Genomic DNA, 16323 nt, shown 5'->3' on the forward strand with positions numbered 1-16323 from the left:
GCCCATTTCCCCGCTCCGCAGATGGCCCCCTTCTGTGAAGCTGCCCTGTGTCTTCTGAAAGCTGCTTCAGATGTGGGGCAGGAGGCGGGGGTGGAGAGGGCCACGGACACACGGCCAACAGGTGAGGAAGGACAGAAGCGCGCGCCACGGCCCACGGTCCACACGGACCCTCCGAGGGTGCACAGAGCCCAGCTTCCACACACAGCCTCAACCGAAGTTTTATTTATTTTTTCTATACACACGATTGGGAAACAGTATCATCAATGGGATGTGATTTTTATACCCTGATAAGTTCAAATATAAATAAATTTGTGCCACAATGAGATTGCCACTCTAAGTTTTATAGGAAAACACATCTAACCTCATAAGACCCAAGCAATTCCTTCTTCAAGTCTCTACCACAAGGTCAGACACATCAGAGGGGGGAGGCTGTCCCTTCCGACATGTCCATATTGTCACCTGACCATACCTATTATTTCAACAGCAGAAAACAACAGTGGATTTTCCGTTAATGGGTGAAATTGTCAAGGATTGTGAGCCATGTCCCTGGAGGAGCCTGGCGGAGGAGATGTGATTTGGGGGTATTTCCATCTGGTTCAGATAGCGCTGTCTTCACCAAGCGCCCTAACTCTCAGCAAACTTCGGGTTCATGACTGTCGTGGTGGCGCTCTTGAAAAGGGGGTTATCCTGGTGGGAAATGCAATACGACTCGTCAGTGGAGGGGAAGAAAGAGCCAGGAGTGGGGGTGACCTTCCCCTGGGTCCCAGCTCCGAGGACGAACTACGGGGGCAAGTGGACCAGTTGGGGGGGACCATCTCGACCCCCAGGGACAGCCACTCACGTTGTTCCACTGGGACTTGAGCTTCTCCTTCTCAAATCGCTTGTACTCCCGGAGATCACTCAGGTGGGTCAGAGCCTTCCAGATGGCCAGCAGAAGGATGCCGATGAGCACAACTCCCGACACAGTGCCCCCCACAATGGGGGCGATTTTGGGGCCCCCCACACACTCTGAGGCAAGGAAGAAGCACACACACATTAGCGTCAGGCCCTGCCTGGCTCACCTGGCCCCCTGTGTGCCCTGCCCCAGGTCATTGCCCGGTGCTTAGGTGGACAGAGCCTTCCCGCCTCTGCGTTCACCATCAAGGCAAGAGACAGGCGAGGGAGCCTGCAGCCCCCAGCCACGGAGGAAGGCCAGGCCCCGTGGTTCCGGGGGAAATATAAAGGCCCCTTGTTTACACAGAAAGAAAGCGGACCAGACAGCAGCCTCCTGACTCGGTTACCACCAGCTGGGACAGCCAATGGCCCCATCACCAAACCTTGCTGAGTTAGAGTTAATCTTCAGGCAGGAAATGGTGCCTGAGGCCCCCAACACATCTTAGCTGAGTTTGGGGATGAGGACTCAGCTGGTGAAAGCCTTCCCGAGGAAACCAGGGCGGGGTCCTAATGCCCCGACCTCCTCCTTCAGGGCTGGGGGACAGGGGACAGAGCCCTTATTTACCTGCTCCTGGACACCCATGTTTCCCTGTGCTCCCTCCATCGTCCTGGCCTTTCTAGAGAGCTTGAGCAACTTGGCCACGGCTGCACAAACCCAGACAGGACCCCAAATCTGCCCATCAGAGAAACCCAGCGAAAGCTCTCCATGCTGGCAGGCCGCAATCCACAGCCCCCAGGCACAAGCTGTGAATTCCTGGCCACGCAGAGGCCCTGAGCCCCACCTGCCTTCCTGGGGTTCCCACCGTGGGGAGGGGAGCTGGGAGCAGAATCAGTCCTGCAAGGGCCCTGGTGGATGGCTTGTCCGCGCCTGCTGCATCCACCTGCAGGGCTGGGCCTCCCAGCCCTATGCTCCCCTGCCCTCAGCCTCTCTGAGCAGGAAAGGGGAAGTGGGGGGGGGGTGCTGAGCGTCTGTGTGCCCCACACACCCCGGGGCGCCGCTTGTCCGGAGCCCTGAAACCCATCCCACCATGCTCCCAAAGTCCCAGCACCCACATGTGTCCGTCACTGTCACCCACCCAGCGTGCCTCCTAAAAACTGGCCTGAGCACACACCACCTGTTGGGGCCTGTGGATCTCTCTCCCGCTCCTCCCGGTCCCGTCCCCGTGTTCCATTCAAGGGCAGGCTCTGTCCACGCCGCCCCCATGCCCCTGCCACCTCCACACGCGTCCCTCTCCACGCCACAGTGCCCCCGTCCTGCAGCAGCCCCTCATGGCTCTGCATTCAGCTTTTGAAAATGCAGCTCCGATGTGTCCCTCGCTCTTCTGAAAACTGCTAACAGCTTCTTGCTATGTTTGGAGAGAGACCCAAATGCCTCACAGGCCTCACAGGGGCCCCCTGAAAACCCAGAGCCAAGGGCCTCTGACCCACGGCCTTCTGTTCCCCCCGTACGGATGTCCCATCCTGTGTTCTTGGCTGCAGCGGTCCTCCTCCGAGAGACCGTCTGACCCCTGACCTCAGGGCCACCTCTGACCTCAGGGCCACCCACCCTTGCCGCCATCTTTGTACCTCATGACTCTGGCCACAATCTCACGTTGTCTCGGGTACTGGCCAAGTATGTCCCCACCCCCTTGGAGTGCGAGCCTTATGAGGACAGGATTGGTGTCCCCATGTCTTCAACCATTACTGGGCCAGGTATGGCCCCGGAGCGCAGTGATGGACCAGCAAGCAGCATTTGGGAAAGCGTGCCGCCTGGGCTCCTGGCCCCAGGCCCCCCTCCAGGGCTGAGATCGGAGCCCACGGTGGTCCTCACACAGCTCTCCAAGGACCGGCTCTTGGGACCCATGCCTCCAAGCCCCAGGCAGCTGTCCAGTGGTTGGCACCCAGCCCAGAAACGTGCCCTGGTTCGGAACAGTGCTGTCGCGGAGGGAACAAGCCATGAACCGCCTCCCACGGGTCACGATGTGAGCCAGGGAGAGGGGCCAGGGCAGGACCATGGCTGTAGACACTTGCCTAACCCCCAGGCCATCCTTCCAAGTGAGGAGGGGCACCCTCGCCGGTGGTGGAGACGCCCGGTCTCCCGGGCCTCACCTCGGGTGTCGTCCACGTGGATGTCGTAGCTGTCCCTGCCGACCCGCTGCCGCAGGGTGTAGGTGATCCAGCAGCCCTCCAGATCCCGCTCCTTGCACCTGCGGCCCTTTTCCGGGCGTTCGCTCAGCAGGCCCACGTTCCCGCACTCCACGCTGCAGTTCTTCCCCAACAGGCTCTGGTCAAACTTGAGACACTGGGCGCACGTGCTGCAGAGAAAGAAGTGTGGGAGCGCGAGCGTGGGTGTGAGTGTGAGCGCGGGTGTGAGTGTGGGCGTGAGTGTGGGTGTGAGCGCGGCTGTGGGCGTGGGCGTGAGTGCGGGCGTGAGCGTGGGTGCGGGCGTGAGCCTGGGCGTGGGCGCGAGGGCGGGTGTGGACTCGAGTGCGAGTGCGGGCGTGGGCGCGATCCCGGGCGTGGGCGCGAGCGTGATCGTGGGTGTGAGTGTGAGCACGGGCGTGAGCACAGGCGTGAGTGAGTGTGAGCGCAAGCGTGTGGGCGTGAGTGCGGGTGTGTGGGTGTGAGCGCGGGCGTGAGCGCACACGCATGAGAGCTCGGCCCCAGGCGGTGGGAGAGGTCTGCTGGGGGGTGGGCGCCAAGCAGGGCTCCCGGGGGCGGGCGGGGGCCTGGCCGGCGGGGCCTGCCTGACACAGGCGGGTGAGGGCCACGGGGAGGAGGCGTGGGGGGCGAGAGAAGAGCGCGGGGGGGCGCGAGGGGGCACTCACATGTACCGGCCGCAGGGCGACGGGCAGCCCAGGCACTCCAGGCACAGGGGCGGCTGGTAGCCCGCATCGCACTCACACACGTTACAGCGACAGCGGCCGCGCCCGTTGCACTCGAAGCCCTCGGCGCTCAGGCAGCCCCGGGTGGACCGCTCGCACTGGCACGCCGAGCCCTCGAAGCCCTCCTTACAGTAGCACTTGCCGCAAGCGCAGCTGCCCCGCTCTGCAGGACAGTGGCCGGGACTCAGCCCCGCCCCGCGGTCCGGCCGTCCCTGCCCCCGCTCGCCCCGGTCCGCCTGTCTGTCCACCCCACACCCCGGCCCTCTGTCCGCACCTGCTCGCCGGGGTCTGTCTGTCCCTCCGTCTGCACCCCCGCTCGCCCCGCTCGCCCCGGTCCGCCTGTCTGTCCACCCCACACCCCGGCTCTCTGTCCGCACCTGCTCGCCGGGGTCCGTCTGTCCCTCCGTCTGCACCCCCGCTCGCCCCGGTCCGCCTGTCTGTCCACACCGCCCGTCCCCCCGTCCGCAGCGTGCTCACCCTCGCCCCCGCAGACCCGCCCGTCGTAGCGCTCGCAGTTGACGTTGTCGCACTCGCAGTAGCGCCCGAAGACCTTCTTGTTGGGCACGTCGCTCCTGTGGCATACGCACTGCCCGCAGAGGCAGTCCCCCAGCCCCGAGCAGAGGATGGAGCTGTTGTCGCGCCGGCAGCTGCCCTCCAGCTCCTGGCTGCTCCGGCCGTGTGTCTGGCACTCACAGCGCTTCCCGATGTAGCCGGCCTCACACCTGCAGCGGGAGCGGCGGGGCTCAGGGCCCGAGGGGCACGCGGGAGGCCGGCCCTCTCTCGGAGGCCGCGGGCCCTTGGCTGAAAGCTCTGCTGGCGCCCTGCTCACCTGCAGATGCCGCACTCCAGGAAGCCCTTGCCGCCGCAGAGGCCGCGGGCCTGGCTCTCGGCCCGGCAGTGGCACTCACACTGAGGGAGGACTCGCACCGTCACCGTGTCCGTGAAGCCCAGTGCCCGGATGACGAAGGACTGCTCCTGGATGCACTCCGTGGCCGTGACCTTCACCTGGAAGGTAATCTGTCGCCGACAACAGCAGGGCTCAGGCGAGGCGGCGGCGGCGGGGCCACGCTCTGTCCCATCTGCTCGCCTGCGGCCTGGACACAGGTTTGTCCAGGAGCCCAGCTGGGGGGGGGGGGGGCAGCCTTTCTCGAGGGCCCCAGGAGGGAGTGCAGGGAAGCATGGGGAGGGGACGGCTGGAAGAACACAGAACACTCCGCATTAATCCAGGACTTGGGACTGGACATGAAAAAGAGAGAAGGCCGTCTGGGGCCCCAGAGTCGGAGGTGCAGGAACGTTGGAGCGTCAGGCCCACCGGGGCCTTCCCAGCCGTGCTGCTCCCCACACCCATCACCTCCTGGCTTGGCCTTAGGCTGGGGGGGGGGGGGTGCTTCTAGAATATTTTTAACATCCGTGCATTAGAAAGGAGACGTGGTGACTTGGGAAAGGACACGGATTTTCTCCTTATGTCTGGAATGCTGAGATGCCAGAATCCTGCAGGAGGCCCTAGATTCTGGATATGGAGTGTGCTCTGACCCTGAATAAAGGGTAGAAGATCACGCCCCAGGGGAACCGGGTGGGACAGAGCAGAGTCCCTGCCGCCCACCTGCACCCCTGAAGTCAGCAGCTCAGAGCTTCGGGGAGCACTGACTTGTCAAAAGCAAGCCACACCCTAGGAACATTTAAATGAATTGCTACAGGGGACGTTTAGGAGGAGCAGAAATACTAGGAAAAATGTGTAAGAAGCAATCAGCTCATCAGAAGATTGAATAAATTCCCGTGTGGGTCGCTCAGTAAACATGTATATGCAACATTTAGCAAGTGACATAGTTGAGGATTGAATTCCAATGTCCTATTTAAAACCTCAATAAGAGGAAGTATTTTTGCTGAATATTAGTTCACAGCCGGAGAGAGGAAAAATTTAATTTTTACGGTCATAATAAAATCAAAATATTATGGAAATGACTCAGCGCCTATTTCTAATCATCCCTGTGGCCCATGCTTTAATATCTTTGTCAAAAAAACAAAATAGGAGCGCCAGGCTGGTTCAGTCAGGAGAGCGTCTGCGTCTTGATCTCAGGGTCATGAGTTCAAGCCCCACGTTGGGTGTGGAGCCCACTTAAAAATAAATAAATAAAATTAAACACTCAAAGAAAAACCCCCAAAAGCCCAAAACACAAAAATCAGGAAAGCAGACCGAAGCAAACCAGATGTGCGGACGGCGGGAAGTACTCCCTTCTGCGCTGGGACGCGCCGCGCAGCACCTGCCCCCAGGGGGCGCTGCCGTCCCGCTCCGCCCTCCGTCTACACCGGCGGAGCCCGGGGCGGAGCCGTGCGCGCAGCCTGACCGCCGATCCTCTCCTTACCGCGCGAAACGGCCGTACACAAGCAGCGTCTGGCGCCTTGGGAAGGAGCTGGATCGGCAGCAGACGCTGGCCCGTCCCTCGCTTGCCCCTGTGCTAGCGGTGGGCCTGGGTGCACCCCCAGCTGTCCCTGGGAGAGAACCTTCCGGAAGGTTGGGACGGGGTCTCACCGGGACGTTGATCTGGACGCCGTCGCAGTCCCCTCTGGGCTGGTCCACCTGCGATACCCCATTACTGCAGAAGGAGCTGTAGGTGACTTTCAGGGTGCTGGGGACCATGTTGTGGTCCAGAAAGACCCTGGAGGAGAGTTTCTGGGGGGGAAGAGCGGCCGTGGTTTAGGGGTTCCTCCCACTGTCCTCGGGCCCTTCCTGGCCGATGGTGCCGACGCCTCTTCATTGCTCGTCCCTCCCTCCACCCACGCGCCCACGGAGAGCTGGGGCGGCAGCATGCCCCGTACCCCTGTAGGCAGTGGCCGGGCTACCAATGCCACGGCCCCCCAGGACAGGCCAGTGAGGGGGCCGACGGGGACAGGCCACGGCCACGGGGACGGGGCCTGCAGGTCCCACCCACCACCACGTGCCCAGCGCCAGGCATGGGCTAGGAGCTGGGGGAACTGGGTAAATGAATGAGAGACAGACGGAGACGGAGACGGAGAGAGACAAGAGAGGGAGAGAGAGACAGAGGGAGAGGGAGAGACAGAGACAGAAAGACAGACACAGAGAGGGAGACAGAGACAGAGAGAGACAGCAACAGAGACAGACAGGGAGACAGAGACAGAGACAGAGGGAGACAGAGAGAGACAGAGGGACAAAGAGACGGAGGGAGACAGAGACAGAAAGACAGACACAGGGAGACAGAGAGAGACAGCAACAGAGACAGAGAGGGAGACAGAGACAGAGACAAAAACAGAGACAGAGGGAGACAGAGAGAGACAGAGGGACAAAGAGACAGAGGGAGAGAGAGACAGAGAGGGAGAGATAGAGGGACAAAGAGACAGAGAGAGAGACAGAGACAGAGACAAAGAGGGAGAGACAGACACAGAGAGACACACAGAGAGAGAGACAGAGGGACAAAGAGAGGGAGACAGAGAGAGGGAGGAACAGAGACAGACAGAGAGGGAGAGACAGAGACAGAAAGGGAGAGACGGAGAAACAGAAAGAGACAGAGATGGAGAAACAGAGAGAGACAGAGACAGAGAAACAGAGACACAGAGAGAAAGAGACAGACAGAGACAGAGAGACAGAGTCAGAGGCGAGTGAGCAGTGATAGTCGTGGGTGTGAAGACACAGGAGGGCCCGCCTTGGGGGTTTCGGGCTCCACAAGGGCACAAGGAGCAAACACAACCCCTCACCAGAGCCCTAGCTCCATTCGAGGGCCCGGCACTTCCCGGGTGCTCTCAGTCTGCAGTGCGTGGGGAGGCCACCAGGACCGTGGCCTAAGAGGAGGCTGGGTGCTCGTGTTTCATGGAGGGCAGAGGTGAGGGTCAGGCAGGGCACAAACCACGCCATCCCCGGGGGAGGACCGGGGTGCCCCGTAGGAAGAGCCAGCGTCCACTAATCCAGAAGGCCTGATGGTGGCCCTGTGAGGCAGGGCTCCCCTCTGCAGACCCCCCCTTCGGCTGGCCTACGGCAGGGAGGGCAGGGGTCTGCCCCCAGCCCCGGGGACCCCTGCGGAGCGCCAGGGGCACTCACGTTGTAGGCGTTCTTGATGAGCTGCACCACATTGCTGGAGTCGTCCGACAGCTCCCCGACCGCTGACTTGGGGATGACCTCAGTGAGTTTCTGTTGGGCAAGGAGACCACACCCGTCTCAGCTGGAGCCCTGGGGCCACGGAAGCCACAGCGTCCCTGGGGTTTGTAACACCCCAGAGGGTTCCTTCTTGCTTGTAAAATGGCCCAGACTGCCCCTCCCCACCCCCCCCAGATAGCTTATCGCTCTCAGTTAAGACCAGGTCAGTGGCTCAGGAACAGCCCATTTCCTCGCTGGGAGCACTCCTCCGTGGCCGACCTCCAGCTCGTGACCTGCTGGGAGAGCTGTCCCTCGCCACCGTGACGGAGCGACCCGGCCGTGCGGATACGTCAGCTACGGCCAAGGGCAGAGAATCTCAAAATGTGCCAACACCAGCAGGAAGGGGTGAGGGGTGAGCATTTCAGTGTGTTGATGTAATTTAATTTTAGTAACGACTGTGTTAAGCAGGAATGGGGCCCTGGGCTCCAGCGGGCCGGGGGTCCCGTGGCGCCTGCTCATGGGCAGGCTGGAGTGCCTGTAACGCAGACAGGCCTGGGGCCAGCCTCCAGGACACCTCTGTGCCCCCTCCTGCCCTCACACTCTCTTTCACGGAAGACTGAATCCTCGCTGTATCTTACAGAACCGATGCTTGTGTCACTTCTCTGCCCCCACTCCCCCCCCCCCCCCCCCCCCCCCCCGTGACTCCCCAGATAGAGTCCAGGTACCTCCACGGAATCCACAAGGCCTGGCACAGCCCGGCCACCAACCCCTTGTGGCCTCCACTGCCCTCTCCCCTCCACCCCTTGCGCAGGACCCCCTGTGGCTCTGGGAAGCTGGGCTCTCCCCTGTCCTGTCCCTCCAACCTGCTCTCCCCTCAGTGTGGGGCACCAAGGACGGTCCAGCAAATGCTCTCCTTACAGGCTCTGGGTCGCCTCGATGCCCCTCACCCAGGAGCCCCATGAATGAGGGTCGGGAAACAGGCTCAGAAAGGCCTGGACACACTAGGGCATCGTCCATCCTGGGGGTTTGCAGTTCAAACCTCCTGCTTCTACTCCATCACAGCACTGTCCTGCCCCGACAGCAAAATACCGGGACCAGCTGTGCGCCCTAGTACTGCCTGCCGGGTCCTGATGGTGCACCCGGTCATCAGCCCGGCACGGAGCCCCGGTCCCTGTGGTTTGGCAAGCTTCCAGTGCCCACCCCAGGGGTTCTCCTGGACCCCTGCCCCTCCCCCTCCTCTGCATCTCCTGCAGGGTCCTGTCCCCTTTCGGAGTCTGGAAAACTGACAGTAGGAGCTGCGGGTCTCCGTCTTGGTGTTGGCCCCCCGCCAGCATCCCCTGCCCCAGAAGCGGCCGCAGGCCCCCCCCACGGCGGAAAGCAGGACTCGGGGAGGGTGGGGGGCCAGCAGGTGCTCTCACAGCGCACCAGAGCCGAGAGGAGGCCCCCTTGCTCATCCACAGACGGCGCAGCACGGCAGGCAGTAACGCAAACACGTGCCGGACAGAGGGCACGAAGGACAGAAGAGAAACTGGCCCGGGAACGGAAAGTTCCCCGTGCTCTGGAAGAACTGAACGGGAACAGTCATTCCGTGAAGTCAGGAGAAGTCAGGACAGAGCAGGGTTCCCGAAGCAGAGAAGGAAGTGTCAGCGTGCGAGAGCTGGTTCCCTGGGCGGGGGGTGGGGGGAGACAGCCCTGGTGGGGCGTTTCGGGGGCGCGTCCCTCTGGAGTGCGCCCGGCCCACCCTGTGCACCTGACGTGATGGAAGCGCTGATGTCGCAGAGCGCATGCGTACAAACTGAGCACGGGCCCGCAGACGGACTCGCTGTGTCGTAGCAGATGTGGAAACACGGCGGCTGCGTTACAATCCGCCGACAGAGACCGTCCTCCTCCCCGGGCGTCGGCGCAGCGCCCCGAGCCTCACCCGCTGCAGCGCCCCGCCGCCCCCCGCCCGCCGCCCCCCGGTGAGCATGCCCCCCCCCCCCCCCAGGACCCCGGCTGCACCAACCTCGTAGGTTTTCACCATTCTCTTGGTCACCGCAAAGATGGGCTGGATGTTGTTTTCAGCCAGTTTGTGTGCCAGCTGGCCCACCGACGGGTAGTCCTGGAGGGGACGTCTGGTCAGGTGGCCCCGGGGTCAGGCACGGAGCCCCAGGCCCTCCGTCTGCTCCCCCCAGGGCCCAGAGGCCTAGCCCCCCCACCCCGAGCAGTTCAGGGTGCGGTGTCAGCTCGCAGCAGGAGAAGGCAAGCTCCTGCGACGGGGACCAGACCAGAGGACGCTGACCCCCCCAGCCCCCTGCTCCCTGCTCCTCTGGGGCAGAGCCCCCGACACCACAGCCCGGCCCCTGCGTTCCCTCCTGGGCCCCCTGTGCTGTCGGGCCCTCCGAGGACACGGGGACACATGGACACGGGAGGGCCTCCTAGGCTGTCGGTCCCTCTGAGGACACGGGGACACGGGAGGGTCCCCTGGGCTGTCGGGCCCTCTGAGGACACGGGGACACAGGGACATGGGAGGGCCCCCTGGGCTGTCGGGCCCTCCGAGGACACGGGGACATGGGAGGGGCCCCTGGGCTGTCGGTCCCTCCGAGGACACGACACAGGGACACGGGAGGGCCCCCTGGGCTGTCGGGCCCTCTGAGGACACGGGGACACAGGAGGGCCACGCACGAATTCATTGCTGCGCTTGTATAGGTTGCCCTCCAGGTGGCAGCGGCCGTCATTGGGGGTCAGGATGGCACCCAGCTTCCCGTCACCCGCGAAGTGGAAGCCGTCGTCTGTGGCAAACACCAGCAGCCGAGTGACGTTGCGCCAGCCGATTTCCTCCTGGGAAGATGGCAGGGTGACGGGCCTCAGTTTCCCCAGTGGGCAGAGGGTGATGGGGTAGCCTGGAGGCCGGTGCCGGGCTTGTGCCCCACTCCTGGCTCTCCCGGGGAGCAGGAGGACGCCGAGGCCGGACCCCAGCCGCGGGACTCGGGGTCCCCCGTCCGGCCCGGATTCTAGCACCATGGCCTGCTTGAGAAATGCCCACGCACACGGCCAGGTGGCTGGGGGGCTGAAATGATGCGAACACCCTCTGGGGCCAATCAGACCAGGGACTAATCTTAAGGAAGTAGCCCCCCAAACAGAAAGAAATACAGAAATGTGTGTCACAACATGAAAACATGGTAGACACGAAAGATGAGAGAAACTGAGGGACTCACAAAGGGACACGGGTGGCCGGGGATGCTCGCGACACGCGTGTCATAAAGCACAGCATCACACAAAAATAGAAAGGCGGTCGGTCCACGGGCCTGGGGGCCCACAGAGATGCTGGCAGATTGGAATCTGGTTTGTGAAGGTTTAAAACGGTGTCATAAAAAATAATAAAACAAAAATAAAAATAAATAATATTAAAACAAAAACAAAAAAAGGGGCTCCTGGGTGGCTCGGTCACTTGAGCATCTGACTCCGTTTCGGCTCAGGTCATGGTCTCAGGGTCGTGAGATCGAGCCCCACGTCAGGCTCTGCGATCAATGGGGAGTCTGCTTGGGATTCTCCCCCTCTGCTGCTCCCCCTGCTTGTGCTCTCTCTCTCTCTCTCTCAAATAAATAAAATCTTAAAGAAAAAAAAGCCACGGTGTGGTCGGTACCATAACACAGCATAGATACTGCAGGTGGGACGGAACCGGGCAGGACCACCAGGGTGGGCGGGGAAGCAGGGGGAGGGCAGGACCACCAGGGAGGGCGGGGAGGCAGGGGGAGGGCAGGACCACCAGGGAGGGCGGGGAGGCAGGGGGAGGGCTGCTGGGGGAGGGGCCGGCACAGACAGACATGGGGACGCCTGGTGGGGATGCCTCCTTCCCGGGGTGGGGGGGGAGGGGGGGCGAGCCAGCGGCAGATGGGGACGCCGGTCAGGAGCGGCCAGCATCACACTGCTCCGCGGCCTAGCCTTACAAGATCTTTATTAGATTGAGGCCTCAACAGAGTTGCCCAGGGTCACAGGCCCCCGGCGAAGTGTGTGGGTGCTTGGCAGGCCCCCCGGCTGTCGGGAAACCCGGGCCGATGGGGCCCTCTGCGGGCGGGGCCGGCCAGTGAGGGTGGCCCTGCGGCTGCAGGAGGGAGGTTTGGGGAAGGCTGGGGGCTGGGGCTGGGACAGGACCTCACCAGGCACGCGGCGACCTGCATCATGGCGTCCAGCCCGCCCTCGGGGGCGTCCAGGTTTCCGGAAATCAGCTGCTTCCCGACCTCTGTCTGGAACTGGTTGGAGTTGTTGGTGAGCTTCAGCACGTGTCTGAAGGCGAACGGGGGCTGGCACTCCTTCTCCTTGTTGGGGCACGGGTTCTTCAGCTTCTCGGGGTGCGTGTTGACGAAGGGGAGCACCGTCTTGTCCACGAAGGACCCGAAGCCTGAGGGGCAGGCAGGATGAGTGGGCGAGGGGGAGGCCGAGGCGGCATGAGGCTGTGAGCCCACCCGCGAGCCTCAGTTTCCCTGCTGCGAACCAGGGCAGGCGAGAAAACACGACAGCGCGTGGGGGGGTCTGCGTGCGCCCACGTGCGTGAGTGTGATGGCACACGTGTGTGCGAGCACGAGCGTGTGCACGTCGGGCGTGCGGCCTGAGCGTGCGGCCTGCGCGCAGAGACAACGGCTGGGGGGGGGGCAGAGATGAAAGGCGGGTGTCCCCTTTGCCCCAGACTTGCACGGGTACACGGGCGGGCGCGTGTCAGGCACCCAGGCCCCGCCGGCCCCCTGGGTGAGCCACACGTCTGTCATACTATGGTGCTCTTTAACTTTTCATAAACAGAGGAAGTGGAGGGCTGCGCGGCATGACGGTGTCCGGGGAGCCAGCCCCCAGGCGTGGCCCAAGGGGGGCCGGGGGGCCCTGGCAGAGCCCCCAGTGCCCTGCGCTGCGTGGCTGTGGGGAGGCGCGTGAGCAGCGGGGCTGGCTGGGATGGGGGGGGGGGGCGCCTCACCGATGCGGCCGGACTCGGTGATTTCGTTGAGGGCCCGGAGCAGGTCACCGCCCAGCTTCTTGACGTTGATGAGGTCGTCCAGCATGGAGTAGGAGAGGTCCATCAGGTAGTACAGGTCGATGGGGTAACCCTTGGCCCGCCGGAAGGTCACGTTGAAGGTAGCCGCCTGACCTGCCGGCAGAGACGGGGGAGAGTCAGGGCGTCTAGGGGGCACCCGCGTGTCCTCCGCAGGTCCCGAAATGCTCACGACGGCCCCTCCCCCCGAGGCCTGTGGACGAGTCCCAGGGCACCCAGCTAGACTGGAGTTGCAGTACGGAACACACATTCCCAGATAGAACGTTCCGGACACACTTCTGTGTGCCTGCTCCATCCCCGCACCAGCCCCCCCCCCCCCCCATCCTGGTGCGGCCTGGGTCCCAGCCCCAGGGCGCTGCCTGGCCCACAGCGGCTGCTCAGCAAACATGTGACGGGAGCGTGAATGACCGGGGGAGGGCCTGACTGGACTGTCTGTCCGTGCCTCCGACTCCCTGCTGGGCTGCCTGCCATCCTGGGGGTGGTGTTACAGGGCAGGCAGCTCCCCAGCCCTGCCCTGGCCTGTCCACAAGGTCCTGTTCCTTCACCATGTCCGCCCTCCCGAAGGGCACTTGTTGGAGCACTGACAGGGTTCTGTGGTCAATCAGGTTGAGCAACACTGATTTAAACAGTCGCTCAGGTTCCTTGGCTGCAGGACTTATCAGAGCCTTTACTCTGCCAAGAGCACCTGGCATTCTGACAGTGGGATAGAACAGTGTTTTCCAGATGGTCCCTCTCCCATTTGGAAAGGCCACAGAGCAGAAGCACGTAGCCGCAGACACCGGGTGTGGGGCCATCCTCTTGCAGGCAGAGGGGAGGCCCACAGGGGAGCTCAGACGCTGTTCTTGAGGTTTCTAACAGTCCTTGGGGCTCGCCTACCTGCCGTCTGACCTGGTCACGTGGACACTTGTGCCACCAGTTGGCCCTGGCACCCAGAGTGACCGACACACACATGCTGGCTCACCCCCAGCTGAGGCCGAGCCTACCTGGTCTCAGGTAGAGCGTCACTTTCTGTGGGGACAGCTGCTGCTGGCCGTCCTTCTTGTCCTCCTGGGTCTCAGCCAGGCTCCTGGGGTCCATGATGTCATCAGCCGCACATCCCTTCAACAATAGCTGCTTCCGGGTGTCACAGCGAACCGAGTCCGGCTCCCCTAGCCCAGTGAAGTTCTGAGGGGGGAGGGGTCAGGGGTCAGGAGGAGGGCAGAGAAAATGTGGGGGCCACACTGTGGGTGCTGCACAAGACTGACCCTCAGGGTCATTTAAGGAGGCTGCCCCTCCTCATTTGCACCTGGGATTCAAAACAGATGTCCTCGCGGGGGTGGGGGTGGGGGGGGTGGGAGGCTGGGCAGCTAGGAAGACACCTGCCTTCTGACGGCCTCTCCATGAGGCTCCTAGATCACCCCAGTCTGGGAACGGGGGGCTTGCCCCCCACTGCCTCCGGCAGCAGAGCTGACTGAAGGACCCACGTCTCTAGCCTCAGGCTGGCCCCTGGGGTCGCTCAGCAGCCCCAGGGCCGGGAGCAGCCTGCTGGGGCACCAGGACAGGTGCGGCCGTGCAGAAGCTTCGGTGGGGGCGCCCTCCCGAGAGAAAGCACGTGGGACCCCTGGAGCCCTGGCATGCAGGCTGGGACTCTGGGCCAAGCCCCTCGCTGTTCGGAGAGGAGTGTGGGGGTCCTGGGTTCAGGGTAGTGTCCTCATGCCCACTTTGCCCCCATAAACGGGGCAGGAGCAGGGCCCCCATTCCGTGGGTCCTCGCGCTAGGCCACGGAAGGGCGCACTACAGAACACGATACCTCTCTCTGCTTCCTTTCAGGGAAGGGGACTCGGGAAGGGTAAGGCAGGGGTGCGGGGCCGGCTGCGTGCGGCAGGGCCTGTGACCACAGGGCGGCCATAGCCGGGCGGGGAGGGCTGGCACTTCCCCTTGGAGCTCTGTCAATGCTTAAGAACTTGAGAAATCAAGTGAACTCCCCAGGAACTGAGAAAAGCTTCCCATGTAATCCGTGTGGAAGCTACCAGCCTCACTGCATTTCCAACAAATCGAATAAGCTCACTGAGGGGCTGAGGAGCTCCAACCTGCTGGGGGACATTTCAGCCCCCGGGCTGTGGCCACATCACATCCAAAGGGAGAGACCACACCCCACACCCCACTTCTCCGTAGGCTGCTTGTGGGCTGGCCTCAGAAGCTCCTGTCAGAGCATCGAGGGAACGAGAAAATGAGGAAATGTGTTGCGGATGTCAGGAGCCCGGCTTCTCCTGAAAGGGAACCAGGAACTTCCAGAGAAACATTCCACGCTTGGGGCCAGGACGTAGGTCTGGCCTGGGGCATCTTATTCTAGAGGAAGAAAGCACTCAAAAATAAAAAGCAAAAACAAAAAAACGATGAGGGGCGTGCCAGTGGGACACAGAGCCTGGGGAGGGGGCTCCCAGCGGCCCAATCTGGAACTATTTGAGCCTCAAAATGACAGGGATACATTATAAGCTACTGAATAAAATAAAACTCTAAAACTCTATGGGTCCACGCGGATGAGAGAGAGACAGGGGGAGAAGGACAAACTCCTCCTTACATTAGAAGCCCTTACAGGAGTTTATGACCTGGACGCCACCCCTCTGCAGCCCTCGCGGTACTGAGCGACTCAGGCACGAAGCACCCGGGGGTGCTCACGTGAGGGGTGTGGGCCTGACGGGAAGGGAAGGTCTCCTGGCCCCGGCGCATCTCCCCACAAGTTACTGATTCACCGCAGAGTAAATAGCGGTGGGGAAGCCTGCTGATGGCACCTCAGCCGAGTGGTCCACGCTAGCTGAGGACCCGTGCTGGGACGCGGTGACGGCGTGAGCCCGGTGCAGGGCTCCTCCCCAAACAGGCCCTGGACCGGAGCAGAGGCAGCGCCGGGCCTTCTACTTGGTTGCTGTTCTGCACTCGTCAATGTCAAGGATGTGCATGACGGAGCAGAGGGCGTTGTCTGTCACGGCTCCGGGAGACTAAAGGGACAGGACCGCCGCGGGCAGAACGGATCCTGGGTCATCCACAGCCCGAGGCAAACGCTGCCAAAGGCATCCCTGGGACCGCTGGAAGTATTTGCGTAGGGCGTGCAGATGTGATCCCGCGCCCTGGCAGCTGTCCCGTCTTGGAAGAGCGCACTGTGGGTCTCTGGGGGGATGCCTTGCGCTTGAGAAGGAGGCGGGACGTATTAAGGATGAAGGGGCTTCAGGTCTGCAGTCTACTCTCAAATGCTTGAGGAAAAATAATAATGCGTGTGCATGCATGCAGCGTCAGAACCTCAGGGACCCCCAGGGCAGGAGGGCGTGGTCAGAATCTGGGGCGGGGGGGTCCTGAGGGGGAGGACGCCATGGTCGGGATCTGGGGGGTCCCGGGGCAGGAGGGCGTGGTCAGGATCTGGGGATGGGGAGGAGGGCGTGGTCGGG

General features: G+C 62.6%; 1 protein-coding gene across 1 annotated transcript in view; it reads right to left on the minus strand.

The window, feature by feature from the left end:
* Window positions 1-206: 206 nt before the first annotated feature.
* Window positions 207-16323, minus strand: part of ITGB2 (integrin subunit beta 2) — a 24317-nt gene continuing 8200 nt past the window's right edge. Inside the window, exons 4-16 of the mRNA XM_032392677.1 lie at window positions 13888-14068; window positions 12830-13000; window positions 12024-12265; window positions 10549-10704; window positions 9890-9985; window positions 7849-7938; window positions 6328-6468; window positions 4627-4814; window positions 4275-4519; window positions 3741-3960; window positions 3022-3227; window positions 842-1008; window positions 207-687 (exon numbers count right to left, since the gene is read on the minus strand). Of these exons, the coding sequence (XP_032248568.1) occupies window positions 625-687; window positions 842-1008; window positions 3022-3227; window positions 3741-3960; window positions 4275-4519; window positions 4627-4814; window positions 6328-6468; window positions 7849-7938; window positions 9890-9985; window positions 10549-10704; window positions 12024-12265; window positions 12830-13000; window positions 13888-14068 (2166 nt within the window). The 3' untranslated portion in view covers window positions 207-624. The remainder of the gene's footprint in view (window positions 688-841; window positions 1009-3021; window positions 3228-3740; window positions 3961-4274; window positions 4520-4626; window positions 4815-6327; window positions 6469-7848; window positions 7939-9889; window positions 9986-10548; window positions 10705-12023; window positions 12266-12829; window positions 13001-13887; window positions 14069-16323) is intronic.

The sequence above is a fragment of the Phoca vitulina genome, unplaced genomic scaffold, assembly GCF_004348235.1.
Source record: "Phoca vitulina isolate PV1807 unplaced genomic scaffold, GSC_HSeal_1.0 scaffold68, whole genome shotgun sequence".
NCBI classification, from domain to species: Eukaryota; Metazoa; Chordata; class Mammalia; order Carnivora; family Phocidae; genus Phoca; species Phoca vitulina.